The sequence below is a fragment of the Gymnogyps californianus genome, chromosome 1, assembly GCF_018139145.2.
Source record: "Gymnogyps californianus isolate 813 chromosome 1, ASM1813914v2, whole genome shotgun sequence".
Taxonomy (NCBI): Eukaryota; Metazoa; Chordata; class Aves; order Accipitriformes; family Cathartidae; genus Gymnogyps; species Gymnogyps californianus.
In genome coordinates, this window is record NC_059471.1 from 214016693 (window position 1) to 214044228 (window position 27536).

General features: G+C 50.7%; 1 protein-coding gene across 2 annotated transcripts; it reads right to left on the minus strand.

The window, feature by feature from the left end:
• Positions 1-423: 423 nt before the first annotated feature.
• On the minus strand, positions 424-20543 carry GATA3 (GATA binding protein 3). 2 transcript variants are annotated; one of them, XM_050898547.1, is made up of 5 exons: positions 20135-20543; positions 16922-17458; positions 13783-13925; positions 8105-8230; positions 424-1865 (listed from the first exon to the last, which is right to left on the minus strand). In XM_050898547.1, exons 1-5 carry the CDS (start codon positions 20373-20375, stop codon positions 1581-1583), a joined length of 1332 nt encoding a protein of 443 aa, XP_050754504.1. In that variant the 5' UTR covers positions 20376-20543; the 3' UTR covers positions 424-1580. The 2 variants fall into 2 exon arrangements, with proteins under 2 accessions (XP_050754504.1, XP_050754497.1); XM_050898540.1 differs by having other exon boundaries at positions 13783-13928.
• Between the last annotated feature and the right edge of the window lie 6993 nt (positions 20544-27536).

Genomic DNA, 27536 nt, shown 5'->3' on the forward strand with positions numbered 1-27536 from the left:
GGACCCTGCTGTACCTTTGCACTTATCCCAGTCCCAAATTCTCCTCAGCACAGGTTTGCCACCATGTTGGCCATGGTTGACTGAGACCAAAAGGGACCCACTCCACGTGGGAGCCTGACATCAGGCAGGGGCAGTGGCTGGGCTAAGGTTTGAGGGAGAGGGAGCACACGTTGGACAGTGGGGTTACACTAACATGCGGTCCATTTATTTTTAGGGTTTTTCTTCCTTTGTTCTTTGGGATTTTTTTGTCAAGCCACTGCAAACACTGCTTTGGCTGTCAGCATGAGCACAGAGACACATATTCCCGTACCCGTGGTAACTGCGTAGTAAATACCATCCAAACAAATTTTTTAAAAATAATGAATAAAGAAAGAAATATATTCCCTTTCCCACCCCCAAGCACAAAACACTTTTAAGTCAACAGAATTTAATCTAGTTTATTCTCAAAAAAAAAAAAAAAGGAGGAAAAAATATGAAAACAAAACAAAAAAAGCAGGTCTTATCACTAGCAGTAAATAAATTTGTACAACCATTCAGTCTGTATAATAGGATGAAATAAATCTACATCTTTCTTATTTTGGTGCGTTGAATTATACATACAAACAACAATTACAGGAACTTGTTCACAATGCGTATAGACCTGGAGAATGGCTATCTGAAAACCCCTTGTTGGCAATGTCCGCATGTTAACACTGATTGCCTGACACCATTGGTACTTCCTATGTAAAAGGCCCGTGGCCCGAAATGAATGATCTCCCTACAGGTTTTATTTATTTAATTAGTTAGTTAGTTAGTTAGTTAATGCATCATCAAAACCGTTCTAGCCAGCCCCCTCCCCCTCCCCGGAAATGAAAAAGAAACCAACAAAAAAAACAACAACAACAAAAAAAAAACAAATAAAAATAAAATAAAAGGAGAAGACATGACTGGCAGTTGGTCCATTTGTTCTTAAGACCGCGTTTCCTCTTGGTCTGCATTGTTTGTTTTTCTGGTTTTTAAATTGTCCTCCCGTCCTCTTTTTTTTTTCTTTTCCTTTAAAAAAAAAAATCTCTCAGAGTCCTTCATGCCTTTTTCTTTACAGCTCCCCAGATGCAATAAAGTCTTCCTCAAATGTACAGTATTTCTTACAATATAAGTTATATGCAATGTTCAGCGTTTTTTATTTTATTTTATTATTTTTTTTCACAGCACTAGAGATCCTGTCCAATAGGGAATGCAAGTTCTGAATGGCTTATTCACAAATGGTATCCAGATTCAGTGGGTAAGAATACATAGACGCCATAGTGAGTTCCTTTAAAAAGTGGCAAACATCACTTTTTTAAAACTTTTTTTTTTTACTTTTTTCTCTTTTTTTTTCTTTTTTTTCCTTTTTTGTGCTTTTTGTAGTTTTTTTCTGGGTTTTTTTTACTTTTTTCTCTCTTACGCCTTCAAATAACATTTTTATTTATTTTTTTTAATTCTGTTTTCCCCCTCCTATTTGATTCGGGACGTCAGACCCATAACCACACGCCTGCAAAAATGCAAGTATATAAAGTAAATCTCATTTTGAGACCGTAAGCATTCAGCAGGGGAGTCTCTCGCTAACCCATGGCAGTGACCATACTGGAAGGATGGTGAGGTCCAAAGGAGAGGCTGGATGGAGGATGCATCGGTGTCGGTGTAGTCAGCATGTGGCTGGAGTGACTGAAAGGTGAAATGTGGCTGATGGAGGACATGTGTCTGGAGAGGGCGGCGGGGTTAAAGGAGCTGCTCTTGGGAAAGTCTTCAAGGTTGTCATGGACCTTTTTGCACTTTTTGGATTTGCTAGACATTTTTCGGTTTCTGGTCTGAATTCCTTCTTTCTTCATAGTCAGGGGTCTGTTAATCTAAACAAAAATCAATTATTTTTTTTGTGCTTCCATCCCTTCTCCCCAAACCACCGTGGGATTTGTGTACCCCATGCCCAGGCAGTCCCGGGGATGTGACTGGCTGAACAGCCAGCAGCCCCCCTCCTCCCCTTGTACGCCCCGCATGCCACAGCTACACAACCTGTCCCCCCCGCCATCCCAAAATTCAGATCCCACCAGGAAATCCCGAGCTCAGTTGAAATTTCTGAAGACAAGACAACAGAAAATTGCTGGCAGAGTCTCACAGGAGCAAAACACACCCAAATAACTCACAGCGGCTGAAAAATTTCACCTATCTGCACATTAGGTAACTGCACCGTGTTTAGGAACGAAACCAATTATTATCACCTTGAAATACTCCCCGCAGACACCGTCTCACCCCGAGGCTTCCTGACTGATCTAAAACCATTAGCGGCAAGAGCTGCTGGGATTTTAGTGCTACGAGGGGTCTCAAACTTTCACAGTGGCATTAGGGAGCTGGGCAAACTCTTCACAAAAGCGACAGGTATTTGTCGTCGTCTTCTTCTTTCGAAGGATTTTGCTCTGACCATCCTTTCAGGTTTACTTTAGCAGATCCGATTTTATTCCTAAAGCCTTCCAGGTTTTTTTGGGGGGTGCTGAAACAGGTATCTGTGCTCCCCGGCAGAGGTATTTTCTACTTTCATGCAGACACATCTATAGGAAACCTAAGCATTATATTCTTCTGCATGGATATAAGCAGCTGCAATGACCAGCCTGTCAGGGTTGGGAGATGCTAGGAAAAGGTCTATTGAACCTCCTGTAAGAAACTGCTATTGCTGCAGAGAGAGCCAGCATCACAACGTGCATTAGCACAGGTGCCGTGAAAGCCCCAAAGACCACACTTGGGAAGGCATTTATGCATCCAATATCCATAAACATCCTTAAAAATCTGGACTTGGGAGTCTACGTGGGGAGTTACATAGGGCTTGCACTGGCTCCTCTGCAGAATTTCACCTATAGCAGAAGGCAGGAGAGCCCAGCAAACTCCCCAGAGCTGAACACCACTTTTCATAATAAATGTGAGCACACAGCAGTGCTGATGGATATTCTGCAAAAGGGAGAAAAGGGGGAAAAAATGGATCCGCCATGCACCGGCAAATACTGTCTCAACCCTGGTGAAGGACAATGAAAAAAGGTTCCTGCAAGGGTCCTGAAGAAGATCTTCATCCATAAGATTTTAAACCAGAGCAAGGGACAAAGCACTCCCTTCTTCCAGATCACAGCAAAGTTTCACTTCTTGCTCATCAGCCGCTGCTTGGTGCCTTTCCCCACAGCATGGGTATCTTTCATGGATTTTTCTCCCTGGGGAGGCAGGGATACAATAGCTCCCTGTTACACATGGGGATGGAGGCACAGGGAGAGGAAGGACCAGGCTCATCTGCTCCAGTTTAGGCATCCCAAATTTCCTCATCCCAGTCTGAATTAATGACTCTAGGCTCTCCGTACCAGCAGTGATGGGAAACTTCACCTCATCCTAAAAACAGGTGAATAAAAGGCTGAATCCTCTACCTCTGGATAAAGGGAACTGGAGGGAGTAGCCCTGCTTGCTAAAGGTAGGAAGGAGATATCTGCCCAGGCACAGCCCAACAAGAGCCCTGGGGCAGCAACAAGCAAAAACCTCAAATGTCATGGGTTTTAAATACAACATCACCCGTCTCCCTGGCTTCCTGTCCTCGCTGAGGGAACAGGGATACACAGACAAGGAAGGCCCTTTGCTCCAGCTGGATGGCTGGGATGGGAAATCTTCGCCTGGCCTGTTTTAAGTCAGCCTGCAGGGACATGCTGCCCAAGTTCAAAGCCAGGAGGCAGCCCCAAGTGAGCCCCATGGGGCCGCAACGCTAGAGGAGGCCTGGAAGTCCCGATCCCTGATGAGTACAACTCGGATCCGAGGAGGCACGCACAAGCCCCAGCCTCCCCAGCTCCTAATGAGGATTTGCATCGTGACACCAAGGCTCAGGGGCAGCCAGAACTGATTTCCAGGTGAAGCAGCAAAGGTGCAAGCCCAGGACCTGGCGGTGGTAAAGCGACAATAGCCTGGTGCTGGGACTGGGACCGTGCTGGCTTTTAGAGCAAGCACAGGGTCCTGACCCTGTGTAGCATGGTGTCGTGCCCTGCAGGACAATGACCACTTCCTCAAAGCAACGTCTCTCATGTTTCACTCAATTGCTAAGAACAGCCTGGCCCAGGCCATGATTTGATGTGAAACTTAAGGATGGGAATACCACTTTTGCGCAGGATGGTGACAAAGCCATGGCCAGCCCCGCAGCTGGGGTCAGAGATGCCATCCAAGCTGTTAGCTGGACACATCATCTCGGTGTACGTGGTCTCACCCTCCTAGCAGGTACCTGACCCAAGTGCCAAACAGATAAGGACTTGGATAAATGTCAGGAAGAGTGAGACCAGCACAGTCACAGCAGCAAGCTGGAAGATTTTTCCAGTGATTTCAAAGGCCAGTCACAGCAGATTGAAGCAATCCCCAAAACATCAAAAGCCATGGACCTATCTCTGTTTCTGGGGTAAAGAAATGAGAGACCCAGAGGGAAGACCTTCTCCATGAAAATTCATTGTGATAAAAATGACAAACACATGCTAAATTAAAATTAAACCAGCCCAACTCATGTATATGAAATTAATTAATTTCAGATGGAGCCAATTAATTATGGGCAGGAATTATGCTCTTTGTTTTATCATATGCAAAATACTGACTGCTCTGCTCTTGGGACGCATAGCTCTGCCTTAGGATATCATGAAAGAGGCCTTTTCTGAGGACTTTTACCAAAAACAATGGCAACTCACTCATTCCTATGGGCACAGGCCAGTCTGCTGTGCACCTACAGCAACGTACACTCCCACCCATCCCTGAAGTAAGCGAAGGCTCATCCCACTTCTAAGAAGGACTAAAATAACAAGGACAAGAACCTCACATGCAACAGATCAAATCCAGGGGATAGTCTTAAACATTATAGGTCTGATCTTGCTCTGACTGAAGACAATGGGATTTTGCCATTGACCTCAATAAGGTCCTGTCACTGAAGCGGATTTATCCTTCAGACATAGTCATTACAATGTTGGGTTAATCTTCCAGGCTGGCTGTATCTTAGAAAGCACTCTGGGATGCCACAGGATGAAAGGCACCGTATCAATGTGAAATATTAGTCATTGTTAATACTGGTGTTAATGGAGCCGGCTCCTGTTGAAGTCAGTGGGAGAAATGCCAGCAGCTTCACTAAATGCGCCCCAAGACTATTATGATTATTGCTTACATCCTACTGACAAATGGGTTTGCTTAAGCTGTGGGAATCAACAGTAAAACAAACTGATACAGCCCCACGAAAAAAATAGCACCATGAAAAAAAAAAAAACAGCCTTTTCACTGCAATTGTTCCTGATGCAGACTTAAAAACTGGATAAATTTCACCTTCAGATCAATCCGTTGAAATACCCTAACGATCTGACGGTCCAAGAAAAATTCATTAAACCCAAAGAAAAGACAAAATGGGGGGAGTGGGCAAAAAAGCAGCCAGGAATTTGCTACCACCTAGCCCGAAACAAGGTGAAGGCATCTTCCAAGTGGCTGAAGACCTTCCGCTGGCATTGACGCAACATCGGTGCAGAAACACTCAGCTGCTTGGGAGGGACATGCTACGATAAGCCTCTCTATTTCTGACACCTCTCCTGATGGAGAACCGATGCAGATAAGATGCACAAACAGAGCAGGACCACAGCCTACACAAACAAGTCTCGCACTTTAAATACACCAGACCAGTTTGCACCAGCCAAGGAACCTCGTCCACGTGCAACCACCAAACTTCCTCCCTGCCTTGAGTTGATTAAAGGGTGATGCTGGTGCCATTCAGCAGGCAGTTAGCGCAGCTCCCTAGGTCCTGCGTCCCAGCAGCCGAAAGGCGAAGGCATCTCCGTGAAGCTACCACCGCCTTACCACTGGTCACAAAAAAACTCACTCCTATTTAGCTTCTGAAGCACAACGTGGCCTTCACAGTCACAGCTTCTAAAGCCATTGGGGCTGCAGAATAACGCTCCAATGCTCTGCCGTCGTGGACCTTTAAAGCTGAGGGTGGTATGTTCAAGGACTATCGGCTGCGATGTTGCCTGTTTCTCACCGCAGTAATAACTAAGTATCATCTGAAAAAAGTAAAAACGAAAGGATCTACCCACTCATAGCTAGATTTTAGTATCCTTGCCTAGTTATACTGCTGCACACAGTATCTCAGTCCTCTAGGGGTTTCATTTAAGCAGGTCCCATTAATGGAGTTGCTCATAAGGCAAGATACTACTTGACTTTGGTAAGTAGCTGTGCTGAGCTTTTAAGCAGCTGTCGGTGTTTTTAATGAATATGAAAATGGTTCCAATGTGCTCAAGGCCTGCCCCATGTCACAAATTTCACAGCTGGATCAGAGTTTCCCTAAACAGTGGATCTAGGGGTCAATTCAGGCCAACCCAGGTTCACAATGTTAGTGTGAAAAAGCAAAGGATGTGCTCTTGCAGGCACATTTCTGGAGAACCCCGGCACCTAGGCACCATTCCAGACACCTTAGGGGGGATTCCTCCAGGCAGATGTCTACAATGCATGTAGACACATCTGACCTCATCATCCTGCCACTTTTTTTAGTCATAGGGAGAAAATACACCGTCTTCAAGGATACAAGTCATCTCACGCAAACACAGGCATCTCCATCAGGTCCAACCAATGGCACCTGAGAAGAGCTTATTTTCTTCAAAGGGCTTTGCTAGGGTACAGGGAGAGCAGCTCAGGTATAGGTCTTCCTATAGGTGTCCCAGGCTATGTGATTTAAGTCCTACCACTGGTGGCTACAAGGCCAAAATGAAAACATAGCACAAGCATAGACTCCTCCAGTGAAGCTGGCTGACCTTGCTCCCTTCTTGCCATGGAAATAGCAAACAGAATATTTTCTTGTGATATTCTGAGAGCTTTCACTCTGGGTCCGACCTCTATGTTTGCAGTGATCACACTGAGAGTTTGATGACAAGCTTTGCTTGCTACATAGGACTCAAAACATGCTGAGACGCCCGCCCACTAAAGGGTAAACACATTTTCCTTTTTTCCAAGAGAGATGCCTCTCACAGAACAGGTGAAAAATTAGCCTGGTTGGGGTTTTTTTCTACTTAATCCAAACTTGTTTACTCATCCCGAGAAACCAAAGAGCTTGAAATAACAAATGGAAGGGACTGAGACACCACAAGGGTTGGGTGCCCCATGAAACCTGATCCATCTTTGATGTGTTTGTGTGGGTGGACATGAGGGCAAAACATAGCCCAAGATTTCTAAAAGTCAAACATAAAGCAATTGACCACTAGAAGAAAAAAAAAGTGATATCACAGCAGAGAAATTGAAAGTCTTTTCCTTCTTCTGACATAATAATTATTCTAATGCCACATGTGGAATGAGAGTAACAGGAGTAGCCTTAAGACTCCTTTATTAGCAGTATTATTCAGTAGAAGACTTTTCAGATCCCTTTAGCTCTTTCCCTGGGGCACATATCCCTGGTTCCTGCAAGCTGGCTTTGCGTGGAGATATTAGATTAAATCTGCTAGCCATTTCCTTTCATTTTTCCTTCCCATCCATGACAGACACTTTAAAATTCACATCACAAGTTGAGCAGACTCTGCAACCCGCTAACTAAATCAAGTCCTTTTTGGTTTAGGAATCACTTGCGTCAACTGGGGCAAACACAAGACCTAAATAAATCATCTTTGGGGAGGAGTGGAGGGACGGGACAAAGGCAGCCACAAACCGAAGAAAGATCTAAATAGCTGCTGGCACATTTTGGTTTTTTTCCAGAGTTTGTATTTGCTGGAGGAACCAAGCTACGCATAGAAGGGGTATCGGCTTGCAGGACGGCGTGTTGTCTTTTCCAACACACTGAGCCCAATCAGCAGCGGATAATGTCTCCCTGTGTTGATCCACCCCTCCTTTCCTGGCTCAGGCATGGGAAAGCTCTAACATTACCCATGGACAGCCCTGTTTTATACCTCCCCAAGTTGGATCGGCTACGTTTGAGGGGATGCCGCCTCATCACTCCGACCCCCAAGGTCCCCAAAGAGATAAAGGAGGTCTCAGCACCACCTGAGACTGGAAATCCTCAAGTCGAGGAAGAGTTTGGACCATTGAGCACCGAAACTGAGGCCCCGTTATTGAGTGTTACAGTCACACTTACATTGTGCAGCTTGTAGTAGAGCCCGCAGGCGTTACAGACGGGATCGCCGTTGGCATTTCTCCTCCACAGGGTGGTAGTGGTGGTCTGACAGTTCGCGCAGGACGTGCCCGCCCTCCTGGCTGCAGACTGCGGGAAGGAGGGGGAGAGACAGGGGAAGAGAAGGAGAGGGAGAGAAAAGAACCCGTGTTTAAAAAAAAAAAAAAAAAAAAAAGATGCAATCAGCAAAATTTCTGAGAAAGAAAACATCAACCCTGCAAGACTGACGCACATCAGCAGAGGCCTCCAGAAACTGGCTTGTGAGAACAAATAATAATTCTGAAAAAAATCCCCCAGGTACTTTTTAATCCCAAATTATATATGAACTGAATCAGGTGCCAAAGGGCATCCTAAAAGTGAGTGCTAAACCTCTGATAGAACTCATCAAAATTAGCAGCGCTGGCACAGCCCATTCCAGAGGGGAAAATATTATTTAAATGCCAACATGTCTTTCCATCTTAATTCTCTCAGACCCCCCAGGGGTCTAATTCTGCAGTCAGGGCCTGAACCAACAATTGCCGGAGTCAACGGCATGAGTCACGTCGGCTCCAGCGAGCGCCGGGTGAGACCCACGCTGAGCTTGGTGGGCAGCTGCTCGCTGGGTCCGACTGCAAGCGCAGCCCGATCCCGTAAATTCAGCTCAGTTTCAAAGGATACAGGCTCCAGATCGGAAATAACACTGTGGCAAAGAGCAAGAATCCCAACTTTTTAATTACACCCTTTTGCAGCCTAAACCTTCATGTTTATTTAAGGATTGGTAATGAGCCTGAAAGAAGGATTTACCATTTCATAAAGGGGGAGGAACAAGAAAAAAAGTCTACTTGTCAAGGTGTATACAGAAGCTTTTTTGTTAGCTGTGATAATGATTTAGCAGAGCCAAATTTAACAAAGTTGCTCTTCTTTCACATGCATGAATTCGTGTGTATCATTTAAAAACTGTAACTTTAGCAAACAAATTGTCCTTCTGCCACTGAAGGAGTTTGCAGACTTCTATGTGAATGCGTATGCATGTTCGCATGTGTGCAAGTGCCTACAGCTCCTAAAAAAAAAGACCTTCTGATCCCCATCCTATCTCTTCTTCATCAATATGACACAGTCCCAGAGCTCTGATTTCATCCCGATGCGTTGCTTTCAATGGGATTGCTCATGTGCTTAAAGTTAAAACATGTGCTTAAGCGATTTGCCAGATCATAGCAATGCTTGGCACCTTGCAGAACTGAGCCTTTAATGCTCTCTTTTGTGCTCTTACTGTTTCAAATTTACCCCTCACCCCACACAGCCGCATACTGTAGCACATCCAACATCTAAAAAAAAAAAAAAAAAAAAAAAAATACCGCATCTTTGGATACCGTACAACAAACCCCAAATGCAAACATGGACACTGGCACAGCGCTAGCATTAATACCAACTCTTGTTAGGTCATGTTGCAATTTTAATCATAATTGAATGCGGCGTAGGTGGAGAGAGGACGGGTTGGTTTTGTTTTAGATAGAGTAGGATTTTTTTTGTTTTTCTTTTAATTAGACAAAAAGGACTGTCTAAAAAATAAATAATACGATGCCCATGAGCATTAGGAAGCATCACAGAGAGCCTGATCTGACAGCAAGGGGCTCTCACCGGCTGCCCATGGGGACAGTTCCATTTTGCCTGACCATAAACCATGCTGAAACAAGCCGATCTCAAGCCTGAGGAGGTCTTTAGCTGACTTCGTGCTGATGACAAGCAGGAGCTGGGAACGGCACACAGGTCTTTGGTTGCAAAAACCCCAGTGCTGGTAGGAGAAACTGAAGCATCCCACCACGAACGGCAAAGCCCCCAACCGATGTGCGCATACACGCCTCGGTCCTGTCCTCCTCCGGACCATGCCACGGCCTCAAATTTAGTTCCCATCAAAATCAACGGGTTAATACGCATGCTTCAAACGCAGCACGGACACAACAGCTTGCAGAGCCGGGCTCTCACCGAGACCTGGGGGACGAGTCTGCAGGTCTCTGCCCCCACGGCTCCCACCAGCCGGCACGGGTGGCTCAGAGGCTGGATTGAGTCTCTTGGTGGCATCTTTGCCCTTATCAGACCCAAAAATCAAGCCTAAGGAAATTTCTAAAAACCAGTGATATTTGACTCAGCCCACACAGGGGAAACATCCCCTTTGAAGATATTTGGGGTTTCTACACAGCGCTCGCTGTAATTTCTCTTACGGCAAGTGCGTTTAAAAGACACGCCTGGTCGCCACCTTGCTACCTTCAAACAAACTCTGACATTAAATAAACGAATAAATCAAAACATCCACTGTCTTCTCTAAAACCTTTTCCATCTGCCGCGTTTCCCCTACAAAAATTCAGCATCGTTAGCTGAATGTTTTAAACTCTGTGCACTTTCAGTCCCAGAATGTACCTTTTATGCTGTACCAACTTATACCGGAGACACCGGCAGCGAGCAGGAAACAATGAATAATAACGCTATTGTAAAAGCTCCCAGCAGTGGCATCCACTGACGCTAATCACCGACCTGAGCCTGGCCATGTAAGTAATGGGATGACTAATAGGGTGCCCCATATCATCTGTAGGACCAGACCCCACGGCCCAGTTGCATGTGAGCAAGGGTACAACTTCAGAAGCGCTGGCAGTGAAGAGAAAGCGGAATTGAGGACGGTGCAGGAGGAACCAAGCACTGATAAAGACGCTTAATTAAGGGGCATTTTCAGTGTCTGGATTTACGTGGGGTACCCACAGAGCTGCAAGCATCAGCTTCCTAAAATAAGACTGCACGTGCATGGGCCTTCTGAGAAATTGGCTATAATCCTTCCCAAACTAGCACGGCTGGATGTGAAAATGGAGAGCTCTGCATCCACATGGGCAGGGAAAGGAAGAAAATCCAAAGGAAGGTTTTATCTCAGCAACATCAGTGGCAGGGCTGCCACCGGCTGCGACGGGGACAGGAACGGTGTCCAAGAGGGCTGTAGACCTTTTAAGCAGAGTGGTGGTGTGGTACTGCCTGTCTGTTCCTGATCCCCCTGCCAACATCTCCAGATCTTCCACCTTCCCCGCAAGATGAAGCAGAGCTGCCTGAGCCCCCTCGGCCGGCAAGGCTCCATCCATCTCCCCTAAAGGAAGCCCTTACAAAGACACCCATTGAATTTAATAAGGCTTGGGCTGGGTTCTCGGCATCTGAGGATTTATTTGCCTTCTCTCTCCAACCCATCGGAGTCCTTTCATTAGTTTCAGCGCGCCTGGGAGGAGAGCCTACAAAACCAGCGCAAGGTCACGCAGGAAACTTGTGGCAGAGGGAGAGGAGCGCGCACTGGATCCCCACCCTGAGCCTCCATACACACGCCGCCTTCCGCAGCCCGCTCACCTTCACAAGTCAGGAAAGATCAAGTCAAGCCACAGAGACACACACATCTACATCTACGCACACGAAATGCAAATGCGGGCCCGGCTTTGGTGCCTTCTGATTTTTTTTTGGAGGTTAGCAAGTGAAATAAATATAAATGCAAACAGCATTAGAAATGTTTCTCTTTTTTTTTTCCCCAGGTAGTGCTGGGGAAAAAAAAAATATAGAGAAATCAAAAGTTCCCATTTAGCAAAGGCCACATTCAAAGAATAGGAACTTTTTGTAACTTAAACTTTAACTAAAATGCCCAAGATTGGAGTGATTATGCAAGACAAGGTCTCTCTTTACTGTTTTTGTTCTTTCTGTTATTTTTTTTTCCCCCAAGAATGACCTTTTACAATGTATTTATTTATATAGTTCATTTTACATGTGCTGGGCTGAGGGTGACTCGGGACATTCTTTCGTGGTTCCATCAGACACTTTTTGAAAGCTCTCCCCCCCTTTTCCAGCCGCTTTCCTATTCTGCCTCCCCCTCCGCTTGTTTGGATACGCTCAAGCTCCTGTGTGTTTGGGCTGGGGAAACAGAGCTGTTGTTTAGGAGTTATCTCCAGGGCTCAGATATCCGGCAGCTTTTTCCTAGGAAGTTAACTTACACATAAAGAGAGAACGAGGAAAAAAAAAAAAAATAAAAAACAAAGCGAGGTGTGTTTGTTTAAGGCAGAAGGGCCGGGGGGAGGAGGAGAAGAGAACAAGAGAGCTGCCCAAAAAAATTAAAATCCCAGCTCGTACTTCCCTCCCTAGAAAGCTTTTCCTTTTTTCTAACAAGGCTATGAAGGATGAGGGAGACCTACATTTTCCCGTATACGGGAAAAGCCCGTATAGGAAGGCACGGGGAGGTTTCGCCCGCGGGAAGTTTGGGGGTAGAGGAGCAAACCCGCATCTTCCTCAAAACCCACACGGCCAGGCAGAGCCGACGCTGCTGCCCCTCACAGCGTAACCCCTCCTGGGGCCGTATCCTGCGAATGCTTCCCGGTGCCTGTGGGAATAAAGCCGGTCCAATTTTGTGGGCATCTCACAGGTGAGGAAGCTGAATCCGTGACTAAGAGTTGCCAGACCGAGGCCATGAGCACCTTCACGGAGAACACGAGGCCAATGAACCACCCCTCTCCTGCCTGCAGGATCCGGCCATGCCGGGCACAAGCCTCACGCGACCGGCCGGATCCATCCATCAGCTCAGAAACTCGGGGAGAGGCGAGAGCCGCTTTTCCTCCGCATTTCAAGCAGCCCCCAGGAGCCCGTCCACATCTTTAATCCTAACAAAACCAAATGTGCCTCGATTCGAAACATTCAATAACTTCCCAAGCAGGGAACATATTTTTTTCCCCCACTTGATATATTTTTTCCCCTTGTGGTTTGCCTGATTATTTGCCAAATGTACTTCAACGGATTTATTAGCCATGCCCACAGCTTCCAGACCTTTTTGTGGCTTCCAGGGAAATTCATAAATAGATCGCTGGGGATGCCGTAACGTATTGCCTGTACGTAGTACAGTCGCGAGGCTTGCAACTATTATTTCAAGTATTTACCCACGCATTTTGTCTTCCTCCAACTTCTGTGGCCCCGGGCACGCACCCGGCTTTGCACACTCACCGGGCTTTGCCATTCCCTACCTTGTGTCCTTGCTCACACTGACTCGCAAGGGAATGACACAATTTGAGACCCACATGGCTCAGGTACGAATGACTACACCAGGTTCAAGCGGCACCAGGACCACCAGCCAAGGGCTTTGCAGGACCAAGGTCCAGCTGATGCCCCAGTGGCACCCGGTACCCAACTTGGGTCCCCCCTCCATGACACCACCAGCCAAGGGGGATGGAGACACACTTGGGAAGAGGAGAGCTCTTTGGAGAGCCCAGGAGAAATCCTGTTCTCCTGATAATCTCTTTGGTCACTAGGAAATGATTACTCTGCCCTTAGCCCCTGGAAAGAGCCACCATCCTTGGGTCGCCATCCAGAAGCGCTGTGCGGAAGCATCTGCCCCATTGCAACCTGGGAGAAAACTCAGTTCTGATTTGCAAGAAGCCCTGGATCTTGATTTTTTAACCTGTTTTGCAGTTTCCAAGAGGACCAGACAACTGAGGCCCACAGCGACTGGGAGCATCTCTCCAAGCATCCCCCCCTCCCAGCCCTCTGACACAGTGGGACCAGATTTTGGAGCTGGCGGAGCTTCCCTGTCTATCCCGAGCTGCAGACAAGAAGCAAAAATTGCAGAAGAAGGAAAAGAAAGAATGAAAAAGAAGGAGACTCACCAGCCTTCTCTTGGGTTTGATCAGGGGCCGGTTCTGCCCGTTCATTTTGTGATAGAGTCCACAGGCGTTACACAAATAGTGCCCGGTGCCGTCTCTTCTCCACAGAGGGGTTGAGGTAGCCCCACAATTTACACACTCCCTGCCTTCTGGAAACAAGAGAGCACATAGTTCACTTAGGGAAAGCGGAGGTAAAAGGGGCTGGGGAAAGCCCCCCCCCCAAAAAAAAACCAGCCCCCCGAGAGACCCAGCCATGCCAGACCCTGCCAGTCCTCTCCAAGCTCAGGATGTCCAAGCAAGGGTCCAAGGCCATGGCTAAGCAACAACCCTGGCACAGGCTGGGGGGAGTCTGGTGGGGCCTGATCCTGTCTCCCTCCCCAGCACCACCCCGCAGGCAGCATCAGGCCTGTGTCCCAGTAGCAGGGAAGAGGGATGACAACGACAATCCGAATCCCATGGTGGCTCGAGGGGCTCCCTGGGGGTCTCACCCTTCCTGTAGGTCCCTCCTTTGGGGGGAGCTGACAATTCCCCCTCACCTCTGGATTAAGGGCTTCTGCAGCCCTCCAGACCCGATGTTGTCATATGGACCAGACAAACCTTGGCAGGCTTTGCAAGGAGCCTCCAACCCTCCCCCCTCCAAGATGGATGGATACCAAATTTAAGCCCATGCCCCCCTTTCTGATGTGTATGAAGACCCCAGGGTCACTCCTTGAGCACTGCCCCAGGTGCCAGGGGGGCATGAGTCTGGGGGGGCTCTTGCTTCGGCCTCAGGTCAAACCACATCAAGGACCCCCAAAATAATCACAGATCAACAACCAAAACGCCTCCCCGGCCCCAGCCAATACACAACCACTCTGCCAATATCCGCTATTGACTAATTTGCAATTAAGCTTCCACCACCCAACTTGCGGAAAACCCCTTTGGCTTCCCCACTGCATCTGCAGCCTGATGGTCCATCCCTGATATTTGGGATCCCAAACAGCCCCAAGCCTGCCTGAGCCCTGATTAAGGTCTTTCCCTCCTTCTTCACCTCCTTTTTGGCACCTCTCTATCCTCTCCCCGGCTATTGGGGGGGGATCTCCCCCAGCCCACCGGCTCCCAGCTTGGAGGAAGGAATTGGGGGGGTGCAGGCATGCCTCTCAGCTACTTTCAGAGGGTAGAGTGGTTTTCTGTTGGGTGTTTGGTTTGTTGGGGGGGGGTTCTTGCACCTAATGACACTCCTGGCCCATCTGAGAGCAGCAGAAGACCTCAGCCGGGCAGAGCAGAGCTAACTCAGCACAGAGCCAGCTCCCCGCTGCCCCAGCCCGCGCTGCATTCGAGCAAGAGGCATCCGCGCCCTAACCACAAACGGCAACCGTTTTTCCAGAGCCTTTGCACTAAACCCCTCTCCTCTCACCCCCCCCCAACAACAAAAAAATAAAAAGACATTTGCAGCCGTTTCTCCCTCTTTCATCCTACAAAAACACCCCCTCCCTCCTTTTCCTCCAGCACTAACCCTTTTTGTCTGTGAGCTTCCCAGCTTGCTAAAATCAACTTTAAAAAAAAAAAAAAAGAAAGAAAGAAAGAAAAAAAAAAAAAGGTGTTGCTGCTGGGGTTGGTTTATCACGAACCGCAGATGTCTCTCTAGAAGGTAAAGTAACAGAAAGTGGCAAAAGGAAAATAAGGGGGGGGGGGGGGGGGAAGACGGTTTGAAAATACCGCGCAGCCGGTGCCCCGGCGGGAGCTGCGGCTCGGCGGGCGCCGGGGCGGCCGGGGGAGCACAGCACTGCCCGGCTTGCACCGGGGACGAGAATAAACCGGTCCCTACCCCGACACAGCACCCGGTCCGTACCGGGGCCAGGCGGGGAGCCGCTCCCGTTAATACCCAGGTCGTTTTGTTGCCCTCCGGTTAAACGGGGCAGCCGCTCCGGGGCTGTTTGAGTCTCTGTCCCTCTCTTTTGTTTCACTCCATCTCTCTCTCTCTCCTGCTTTCATGTACAAAACATACAGGTCTGGGTTTTTTGTCACTCTAACCGCATCCGGACTCTATTAAAGTTCCTGGCGCTGGATAAACAATGCAACTGTCGCGTGCAGCAGTCTGAAAATAATTGGATTAGCTCAAACATATCAGCTAAATAGAGACAGTCCCTGCTCAGACAGACAGAGTAAATGTCACCCTGGAAAAACCCTGAAAACTGATCTCATTCATGCCAGGCAACCCTGCAGCAGCCTCCTCGGAAAAAAAAAAAAAAAAATAGAGAGAAAAAAAAGAAAAAAAAAGGAGTTTTGACTAATCGCCCTTTCCTCTGCACACACACACACACACACACACACAAACACACACCCCTAGGCTCACACACTACCCCTCGGTGCACACAAACGTCCAAGCCCGGAGCGTTCAGCCGTCGGGAGCCAGAGCCGCGCAACCCCCCCCCCCCCCAGCCCCCTCCGCGGGGTGCGCACAGCTCTGGGACCCCCCCAGCTCCTCCCCGAGCGGTGCGGCCAGGGGAATGCTTTTGGGGGTCTTGTATTGGGGGTGGTCAAAGACCCCGGCAAGGAGCTGGATTGGGGCTGGGGGGGGCTGCGTGGGCCAGCTCCCCCCACCGCCCCAGGGAAAACCCTCCCCGCATCTCCGGGCGCCGCATGGGAAGAGGCCCTGGGAAGAGCGAGGCGGAGGGCAGGCGGGGGAAGTTGGCCGGGATTTAGTACCATTATTAAAATACAGAGAGATACACTAATGCTGCGGTTCCCTCGGTTTCGCTTCCTCCTTAGGCGCCGCAGCTGAGCGCACCGTAGGCGCTTGGGGTGGCGGAGGGGGCCGGATCGCCCCCGGGGCAGGAGCCCTGCGGCACCGGGGTTGGGGGTGTAAGGGGGGGAAGTTTGGGCTCCTGGGCCAGCGTGCCTGGGGTTGGACCCCCAGCCCGGGTTGGACAAGGGGGAGTTTGGTTATAAACCCAGCAGGGCAACCTGTGGGGAAGGTAAAGTGTGTGTGTGTGTGTCCCGAGGGCTTCAGCCCCCGCTGCTTTCATCACACGGATGCTTGTGCGCATCCCTCTGCGTGCAGAGAGGAGGGGGGGGGGCGCAGCCCTATCCCTTTGCCCCCCGCTTCCCCCCATAGCTTCCTCTCCCGGAGCAACGGGGATGAAGAAGCCAAAAGCCCTACCTGTGCTTGACCGTGCTTTCGGTCGCGATTTACACCCGAAGCCGGTAGGCGATCCTCCTAAGAGGCTACTGGGGGGAAAAAGTCCAGAGCCATATTCTGGGACATACGGTGGGTAGGTAGTGATGGGGTGATGAGCGGAGGAGGTGGCTCCTCCTAAAGAGGCCATGCTGCTCCGAGAGTGAGAGGACTCCAGCTTCATGCTATCGGCCAGGGACACCTGGTATTTGATGCATTCCTTCTCGTCCTGCCGGGTGGAGCCGGTGGAGCCGGGGGTGGAGATGGACGGATCCGGGGACACATCTTTAGGAGGGGTCGGTGGGAAGGTGAAAAGGTGCGGGCTGGAGTGGCCGGCGGATAAAGTGGAAGAGGAGGCGGGTGGGTAGACGGAAAGGGGTCCCGGTGAGCTGTGATGGATGGAGGTCTTGGAGAAAGGGCTGAGGTTCCAGGGGGAAGCGCTGTGGTGGCTGCTCAGCGCTTTGCTCCCGTCCAGCCAGGGCAGCGAGCCGTGCAGCAGCGGGGGGCGGCATACCTGGCTCCCTGCTCGGAGAAAGCACAGCGAAACGCCGGTTACATTCCCTTTGCCACCCTGGTAAGCCCGCCGTCGGGGTGCCGGGCTGTACCCCCCACACACACCGCCCTCCTCCTTCCCAAAGGGCTCAGCATGCGGAGGGAGCAAGGAAAATTACAGCTGATGCTAAAGCCCCACTCCCCTCCGAAAATTAAAATGTAAAAGCTACAATAGCCCGAGGTGGCAGCCTCCATCCTGGCCGGGAATGGGTCTCCGGGTCGGGACCCCCCGAGCAGGGATGCCAGCAGTGGGACATGGAATTTGGAGAGCCCTGCTTCGTTCTCTCTCCCTTTTCCAGACAATCCCACGCGGACTTTGAAGCGAAGATCCTGCGTGAAATTGCCAAGCCCCGACTGCAGAAATCTTTTTTTTTTTTTCTTAGCTGGAAAATAATTTCCCGAAAGCAGCCGTGGGCTACCAACCTTGGGAATATTCTGGCCAAACGAAGAACAGAAGATGCCCACAGACTTGATAATAACCTTTCCAACAGAGCTGACAAACTTTGCAAGCCGCCCAGTTTGTCTTTTTTTCTTCCATGAGGCTGCACATAAATGTTAGACGGCTTTTTCGTGGCGATATGGCACACGCAGAGAGTACCAACCGTCTCAAAAGAAACTCTCCATCCCCTTCTTATGACAAGGGACCCTTCACTTGTATTTTAAAATACAGACTCGGACTTTGCAAAAAAAAAACCCACTAGATTTACGCAGTTAAACCTTTTTTTCTTTGGTTATAAATGTTCTTAAGGGATGGTACCTAATATTTTAAATTAATCTCCACCCTTGCTAAAAAAAGAAAAATATATCCAAAGAATCAAATCTACCCAAATCCACAGCAACTTGAGCAAATCGCTATAAGCTGAAAAACACAGTTATTCAACTGGAAGAGAGCAAGTTTGTGCCTGCTAATAAAGCCCTGGAAACGCATTGACATCTAGAGAGCCTTAACCTCTGTAGGTATCGTGATGTGTGTATAGAGACTGCTAAATATACAGAAGGAGAGATGCAAACACAGATCTATAGAGCCACAGATAGTTAAAGAGCTGGTGCAGTGTGGACACGTATGTTTGCATGGGAGCTTGTGTGTGTCTAGAAAATCTCCAAGTTAGTTTTCACCGTACCAGACATTTGTGAACAATACTGAAAGTAACTGCTCGAAAGGAAGGGAAGGTGGGTTATACGAATAGAAAGGGTCAAGATTCATTATCTTCTCCAGGAAGTAGCATAGTAAATAATATTCAGGCTAGATCAGAGAGACCGCATTTCCACTTTCTGCTGATATATTGGGAAAAAAAAGAAATGAAAAGAAAAAAAAAAAGAAAAGAAAGAAAGGACAAAGGCTGCTGATCCTCAGAAATAATTGTTTTAAAGGGACTAATAGCAGAACAATGCAGTTACTGAGCGGAGCCTAATGCAGACTCACACTCAACAAGTAGCTGAGAGCTGGGAGCAGCCCCCTGAACCCGGCTCGGCTCCATCTCCACTCGCTCGTCCCACTTTCTTCTCCTTGATTTTGGGGTGATTTCCACTGCAAACCTCGGGTATTTACATTTCGCCACGACAGAGGTCACTGTCCAGCTTCACAAATTAGCATCTGGTTTTTTCCCTCCTTTTTTAATTTTTCTCTTTTCCCTGTTTTTTATCCATACAAGTAAACTCCAGCTATAAATACTGGATCTCTCTCTGATTCTTCATAAAAGATGGCATCAAAGCATTCGTCCCTCGGTGGACCTGGGCCCCATCGGCCTCAGGTATTTCACCTCCTTTCTAAAAGCTGTGACCCAGGAACAAAATTCACATCGTGGATCATTACCTTCCTGCAGGACCCTCAAGAAAACACACCAGGGCTGATACCTAATCACACCAAGGGATTTATTTTTTTCTTTCTTTCTTATTTTTAACACACGGCGTGGTGCAGCCCTGGGTGCATCTGCAAAACTTTCGACCCAAGCCTAACAAGCTCACCAAGTGCGAATGAAATAGCCCAAGCGTGAGGATAGCAGGGTCATTTTCACACCCCTGCTCTCCAGCTTGTTTTTCTTCTCCAGAGCAGCTTAATCGTGCAAAAACTAAACACCGTATGAAAACCCTAACTGTTAACCTAATTAAAGAGAGGGGGGGACGACACTAAAGCAAAAGAGAGAGGGAAAGAGGAAGAAAACAAGAGAAACATGAAAGGGAAAGAAAGAGAAGGAAGGAGAGTAAGAGTAGAGGGGGGAAGGGAGAGGGGAGAGAGAGGGGAAAGAGATAAGAGGTGAGAGAGAAAACAAGAGAAAGAATGAGAAAGAACGAGAGGAAGAAAGAGAGCAAGAGAAAGAAAGAGAAAGAAGTCTAAAGAAAGAAAGCTATAAAGAAACAAATAAAGAAAGGAAAGAAGGAAAGAGAGAAAGAAGGAAAGAGAAAGAAAGAAAGATAAAACCCCGAAACAGATAAAGAAAAGGAAAGAAAGGAAGGAAGCCTGGATTTTTATTTATTTCCAATAAGCCAACCCCAAAATCCCCCCGTGACGTAGTTTCCCCGCCGGCAGGAGAGGGTCTGCCCGACGGCAGCCGGGCCGGCGGGGCTCGGGGCAGCGCGGAGCCGCCGGGGCCGGGGCCGGGGCCGGGGCCGCCCCGTGGGAGCCGGGGTCTCGGTGGTCTCACTCACCGTGGTGGGCCGTGGGGTATCTCTGCACGGTGGCTCTCACGGAGTTGCCGTAATACGGAGGGACGGGGTTGCCTTGTCCGTCGATATTAAAAAGTACATCCACTTCCTCGGCGAGAGGATACTGCGTGGGGTCCATGTAGGTATGGCCAAGCGTGGGGTGATGCGAGTCCGGGTGCTGCCCATTGAGCACGGCCGGGTGGTGGTGGCTGACCCACCGCGGCTGGTCCGTGGAGACCTCCATCTTCCGCGCTCGATGCTCCGCCGCTGCTCTTCCTCCTCCTCCTCCTCCTCAGCAAGGCGCGGAGGGCTTGAGATAGGAGGGGGAGACGGTGCTGGAGTTATGCGGGGAGGGGGGAAAGTGCTCGGCGAGTTTGGGGATGTTTCTGGTTAGGTTTGGTTTAAAGTGGGGGGGGGGTTATGGTGATAAACGATCGATTCCAAAAAAAAAAAAAAAAAAAAGAAAGAGAGAAAAAAAGAAAAAAAAAGAATATAATAAAAAAGAAAAAAAAGGGAAAACAAACAAACTCAGGGAAAAAAAATCTCTACGAAGTGAGATCCCCTCGGTATCTTCCGCTCTTTTGCAGATGTTTCTCTTCTTTGATCACCTGTAACGAGAAAGAGGAAAGGGAAGGAGCAGAGAGAGAGAGAGAGAGAGAGAGAGAGAGAGGCAGAGAGAGAAACGTGCTTGAGAAGTTCTGAACTTTAGCACCTGACTTTTTAGGCAGGAGAAAACCCATCCCATCCCTCGGCAGCCATCCCTGGGAAGCGCCGGCTCTGCCCTGGACCCACCTCTCCCCAGCGCCTCTTTCTCTTTCGCTCTCTCCTCTCCCGGCTCGCAGCCGAGCCGAGCAGCTCTAACCGCGCTCCTGCCGCCTCAGCTCTTACTCTTGCCTTCTTTTTTTTTTTTTTTTGGCTTTTTTTTTTTTTTTGGTCGTTGCGGTTGTTTGTTTATTTGTTTATTTGCTCCGTTTGCACCTGAGAAGCTCCAGTGGCTTAAGCCGGTGAGAACTTGTGCCATTCGCTGCTCTGCAGCCTAGAGTCACTTTGATTGCTCATTAATTATTATGCAACCGAGAAAGGGGGGAAGAGGGGGAAAAGAGAAAGGGGGGGGGCAGGAATCGAGGAGAGGGGGTAAAGCGATGGAGAAGAGGGTGGGGGTGAAGGGAAGGAGCGAGGAGAAAAGGAGGGGGGGAGGGGGGGGGGGAAAAAAGCGCGACAAGTTGCTAAAGAAATTCCGCACAAACCTTGGTGGAGAAGCAGTATGTGACCCAGGAGGGATGAAGCTGAAAGTGCTTGATCAGATCAGATTGTGCTCGCTCGCTGGCCCTATTTTTTTCCCTATTTTTTTTTTTCCCTCCCTCTCTTCTCTCCCCCCCCCTTTTTTTTTTCTTTTCTTTTTTTTTTTTTTTTTTTTTTTTTTTTTTTACAGGGAAGGCATTCTTTCTGAAAGGAGCAGGATGGCGCCAGCCGGCTCAGTGCTTACAGACAGCTGTGGCGAGACGCAACTTAAGGAGGTTCCAGTGTCATAAGCCCGGGGGAGGCGGAGCCTGTCCCCGCCTGAGGAGGGGTCCGGCGGGGCGCACCGGCCGCCTCCGCGCTGCCCCCGCCGCGCACCCGCGGGAACCCCCCTTTTACCAACTTCTTTTAATCTTCCCCCCCTTTTTTATTTATTTATTTATTTTTTTAATTTTCCCTTTTTAAGGAGGAAAATAAGTTTTCCCGCTGGCCGGGAAACTCTGCGAGTGGCCACTCCAGGAGGTCGTGCGTGGAGGGGAGCGGTTCGGTTCTCCTGCCGACACCCCCGGGGGATGGGAAGAGGGACCGGACCCCCCCCCCCCAGGAGCGAGGCCGAGCCGGGGATGTGCCGGCAGGTGCAGGACCTCCGGGGGCTGGCCACCTGAAACAAAGCTGCCTCTTCTCCTACACCGGCGGGTTTAGAGCTGCTCCGTCTCATAAAGAATTTTTATTATTATTATTTTTAAGGATATAATCGCAGAGAAACGGCCGCGTTTGGAAGTAACACGATTTTGGGGTGGTTTAGGGGTTTTTTTTTTTCCCCCTCCCAGTTCCACCGGAGATCCCAGCGGGGCTCAAGCTGAGAGGGGGAAGGCTGCTCGGGGTTCAGGGCAGGGGGCTCGGGAAGCTCCTCGGCCGAGGTGGGGCTGCCGGAGGGGACCCCGGCCCCGGCCCCGGCCCCGCCGACCCCCCGCGGCCTCCGCGCCCGCAGCGCCGCCCGCCGCCCAGCGGGGGCCGCCGCCGCGCCCTCAGCCAATGGGGGGCGAGCAGGAACTGGGGCGCCGGCCCCGGGAGGCGCTGATTGGCTGCCCGCCCGCGCCCCGCCGGCCCGGCCCGGCCGCTGCGTTGAGCCAGGGCATCCCCTAGCGGCCCCGCCGGCACCGCGGCGCGGCCCGGGCCCGGGCCTGGCCTGCCCCCCCCTCCCCACCGCCCCGCCTCGGGGGGGCACCGGCCGGGGGACGGGACCGGGGGACTGGTGGAGGGAGGGGGGGGGGGAAGGGAGAAAGGGAAAGGAAGGCAGAAAAGAGAGAAGGGGGGAGAGAGGGAAGAGGAAAAACAGAGAGAAAAGAGAGAAAAGGGAGAAAGAAAAAGGAAGAGGGGGAGAGAGGAGAGGGCAAAGAGAAAGACGAAAGACGCGGAGATGAAAGGAAAGACAGGCAGAAAGGCAGGCAGAAAGATAGGAAAAAAGAGGGGGGAAAAAGAAAGAAGAAAAGAAAGAAAAGGGGGGGAGAAAGAAGAAAAGAAAGAAAAGGGGGGGAAAGAAAGACGAGAAGAGAAGAGAAGAGAAGAGAAGAGAAGAGAAGAGAAGAGAAGAGAAGAGAAGAGAAGAGAAGAGAAGAGAAGAGAAGAGAAGAGAAGAGAAGAGAAGAGAAGAAGAAAAGAGAAGAGAAGAAAAAGTGAGAAAGGAAAAAAGGAAAAAGAAAAAAGAAAAAAGGGGGAAAGGAAAAATAATAATAATAAAAAAGAACTGGAAAAAGTCACTTACAGGGTGCCTTTGCGTGCCGTCTCTCCGCACGCCGGCAAGAGAGCGTCTCCCCGGGTGCGAGAGGAAGCGCCTCTCAGGAGTTTTTATACAGGGGGGTCTAATTAAAAACTGGGGCTCCGCAGCGGCGGCCGCGCCGTTGCCGTTGCCCCCGCCGTTGCCGCCGGGGCGGTCTCCGGTCGGCGGGGCCAGCGCCGTTCCCCGCGGCGGCAGCGCCGGGCCGGGCTCAACCTGCAGCCTGGAAATGCCTCCCCGGCCGATCCGGGCCGATCCGCTCCGCTCCGCGACCGGCGGAGGAGCTGAGCCTCCGGACGGATGCTCCGGGTCCTTGGGCGCCCATTTTAAGCCCGGTTTTAAGCACCCGGTACGGCCCATCCGCCGTTGGGCGTGGGGGCAGAGAAGCACCGCTGAGGTTTCATGCTTCTCGGTGGGGATGCACATACATATATTTATTTTATTTAAAAAAAAAAAAAAAAAGCAAAAGCAGCCCTCTGGGGCAGGTATAAAACCCGGGGAACCAGCGGTGCGTTGGGGTCGGTGCAGCTCAGCCGGGGGGAACCGGGGAAACGTGCTCGTTGGGAGAGCAAGGGGGGGTGGACAGGCCGAGATGGGGGGGGGGCAGGTCCGACCTGCCCCGGGACTGTCCGGGGAACCGGGGGAGGCAGCGGTGGGGCCGGGCTCGGCGCTGCCCCTCGCTGTCCAGCCTCGCCGATGCCACGGAGGCCGAGCGCCGAGCTCCGCCGCCCGGGGGGAGCCGGGCACCGCTCCCGGCAGCTCATTAGGAGGACGGGGGGGGTGTACCAGCGGGGGATGCTCATGGCCCTCCCGGAGCCGGGGGCTTTAACTCCCTCCGGTAAAGCTCGTGTTTCCTCTCTCCCCCCAGTTAGAGAGGAGCCGCTTTGCCTGCAGCTCTTTTATTTAGCAGGGTGCCCCCTCTTTCCCTACCCCAGTTATTGGGGTGCAGTGGGAGGGGGAAGGGGGGGGAACCAGCGCGATCTCCCCTGATGCGCTTGCCGGGGTGCCCCGCAGGCTCGCTCCGTATCGCGGGCCCCACTGCCGCTCCCCCGAACGCCCCGCCGGTAAGGGGGGGCGGCGGGGTGCCCCAGCACCAGGGGGGTCCCTTGTCCACCCTTCCTCCTTGGGGGGGGATTTCTTTGAGAGGAAGAGGACAGTAAAGAGGGGAGCATCGTTTGCAAAGCATTTATTTGCAAGCAAGAGCACAAACTTTCCGCACCCCACCCCCAGCTTTAAACGTTTTATGGATGTGAGGGCCAAGTGTCTCCCCGGGATTTGTCCCTTTATCCCCGCTCCCCAAATTTCCCCAGACCCCAAGCAGACCCTGCGGGCGAGGGTGGTCTCTAGCACTTGGAAAAAGTCACTTTAAAAAGAAATGTCTTTTAACATCTTGGGGGGGGGGGGGGGGGTCCTAGTGCTGAGCTGGGATCTTTGGGCAGGTGAGCTGAGATTCCCAACACCTCCTCCCGCAGTTACAGCCCTGGGACTTACAGCCGTGGGATCACAGGAGGGGAATTTCCATCTAGAGGTCACAAAATTGCTAAGCCATCGAGAAAAAGTGCCTTTCCCCCTGTCCGGGGGGTAGGGGGCAACTGCTTTCCTTCAGCTGTTTGGAGGGCACGGAATGTTTAATGCAAAATAAAATGAATAAAGTGAAAAAATGAAATGAAAAAATGAAATGAAATGAAATGAAATGAAATGAAATGAAATGAAATGAAATGAAATAAATCAATAGCTACACCAAGTCTGATCAGTGGAGGAGAGGGAAGAAGTGGAAACAGCCTTGAGGGCCCCATCCTGCCCCGACGGGGGGGGGGGGGACAGGGCTTGGCACGGCGGGACCCTGCGGGCCGCCTGCCCCTTGCAGTCACAGCCCCAGTTTCGGGAGGAGGACACCCACTTTCCAATCTAGTTTTCTCAGCCCGTCCCTGCAATTTTCACCCCGGCCTCGATAGACGCGACCTTCCTATCCCCTTCCCAGCCGCGGGGTAACCGTGGTGGGGAGGGCAAAACCACCTCGTCTTCAAAAAAAAAAAGGCAAAAAAAAAGGGGGGGGGGGGGGAAGAGAACCCATCATTTTTCTTCTCTCCTCGGATTAATCTGTGATCCCCGGGGGTTTTGCGAGGAGCGCTGGCCGTGACCGTCCTTTTCCCAGGCTGTGGCTTCAGATCCATCACCTCGCCCCCCCCCCCGGCAGCCCCCAGCAGGGTTTCCAGTGACAGCTCGGCGTTAATAGGAGCCCATTGTTGGAGCAATTAGCCCCAAGCTCGCCACCAGCCACCAGATAAGGCTCGGGGGCTCAGGGGTTAATTCTGCCGGGGGGGGGGGGGGGCTCCAGCATCCCTCCTAGCTAGGGGAGGGATGGGGGGGGTGGTGAAAATGGGGCTAGCTCTGGCGTTAAAATGTCAGGGGGAACGCTTTTGACAAAAGTCACTGGAAGTCCAAAAGGGGGGAAAAGAGAAAAAAAAAAAATCAACCAAAAAACTGCCCAAACTTGGGGAGATGGGGCGGTTACCCAGCCACCCCTCCCCTAAAAATGAGCAGTCAAAGGGCACTAAAGCTGCCCCCCCCCCCCTCTTTTTTTTCCTCCAGGTCTTCCTATTAAAATAGCTATAGGGGAGGTTTTTCTGGTGCCGGGACCCGGGGCCACCCGCTGCCTCCGTCCCCATCGGTGCCCACCGCTGCGACAGGCACCTCGGGGCGGGGACAGGCAGAAAAAAGCCCCCCTCCTTCTCACCCTCTCCTTTAGCCCCCTTTTAGACGACAATTGACTGAAAGCGGATTAAGTTACGTTTGCCGGGCTGGGGTTTTTTTGGTTTTTTTTTGTTTTTTTTTACAGGGTACCAGAATAGTACAGGTAAAGCTGTACAAACAGCCGGGAGCGACGAATCGGAGGGTTATGGAGAGGACACGGCCCAGGGCAGAGCTCCGAAGATTTATTTCTCCCCCCCCCTCTCCTTGTATACAGCTACTTGCTCTCTTGCCGACAGAGAGGGACCCGGGGTTGTGAGCGGCTTTGCCATCTCCCTGCCTGGGCCGGGGGAGGGAACGGCGCTCAACCGTGCCCGCCGGCCGGGGCAGCCCCTCCCGGGGCACGGAGCCTGCCAGCCCCCGGGGACGACCCCCGGTTTGAGGATGGCTGGGCCCTGGTAACGCTGCTGAGATAATCTTGGGTTAAACAAAGGCGGAGAGAAGAGGGAATATTTGGTTTTCCTCTTCCCCCCCCCCCCCCCCGCTTCATGAATCAGGCAGGAATTATGATCTGTTTCCCCAAGGCCACCCCCCTCTCTATTTATCAGTAAAACGATAATCAGCATCCCTCCAGTCTAGGGGCTGACAAAATAATAATAATAATAATAATAATAATAATAATAATAATAATAGTCCAAGAGAGAGACGGAGACACTAGACTGGCATTTCTGCGTGTCCCCTTTCTCATCCCATGTGAGCCTTCCCCTCCGCTTCGAAACCAGCCACATGTGTGGTTTTTCTTTTTTTTACTCCTTTTTTTTTTTTTAATATATGTGTATATATTTCCATTCTCTTCTAATAATTCATTTATCTCTCCTTTGCGAAGATCGGGAGGAAACATAAACACACGCACACAAAGAAGTGCCGAGCCATGCAAATTCAGAGAGAACAAATCAACGTCTGATTACACCGGGTCCAATTTTTTCTCCCTTCGCGCACCATCACCCCCCCCCTAGACACACACACTTTTTTTCAGCGTAAATGATGCTATTTGATGGAGCGGGGGGGGGGGGGGGGGGGGAGAGAGGGGGAAAACCCTGCTCGGCCGAGGAAAAGAAATTCGAAGAATTAAAATTGGGAGGAGAGAAACCGGGACTTTTCTTTCCCCTCCTCCCCCCCTGCCCCCCCCCCCCCCCTTCCTTCTTTGAAGCTGAGAGGAGGGCGACTGCCCCGGGACACTGCAGGAGTAAAAAAAAAAAAAAAAAAAAAGTCTGAGAAAGATCAAAAACCGGCTCCGCAAGTCTTAGGGGCGACCTCTCCCCCCGACACATTCCCGAAACTGCGCGGCAGAGACGCGGAGAGGACCCGGGCAAAGGGGAGAAGGGGAGGAGGAGGGGGGGCGAGCCCTGTCACCCCTGCTGCCGGTGCCCCGTCCTGCTTCGGGATGGGAGGAAGAGTCCAGCTCCCTTCCCTCCTTCCTTCCTTCCCTCCTTCCTTCCCTCCTTCCTTCTCTCCTTCCTTCCCTCCGCAGCACAGCCCCGGTTTCAAGCTCAACCCGGTAAGTCCCTTTTCTCCCCTCCCTCCCCCCTCCACCTTTCCCTTTCTCAGACAGCAAAAGGGTGGCTTGAAAAGGGGTTCTCCTTCTCCCTTTCGTTTCTTCCCCTTTTTTTCCCTCCCTTTTTTCCCTTTTTTTCCCCC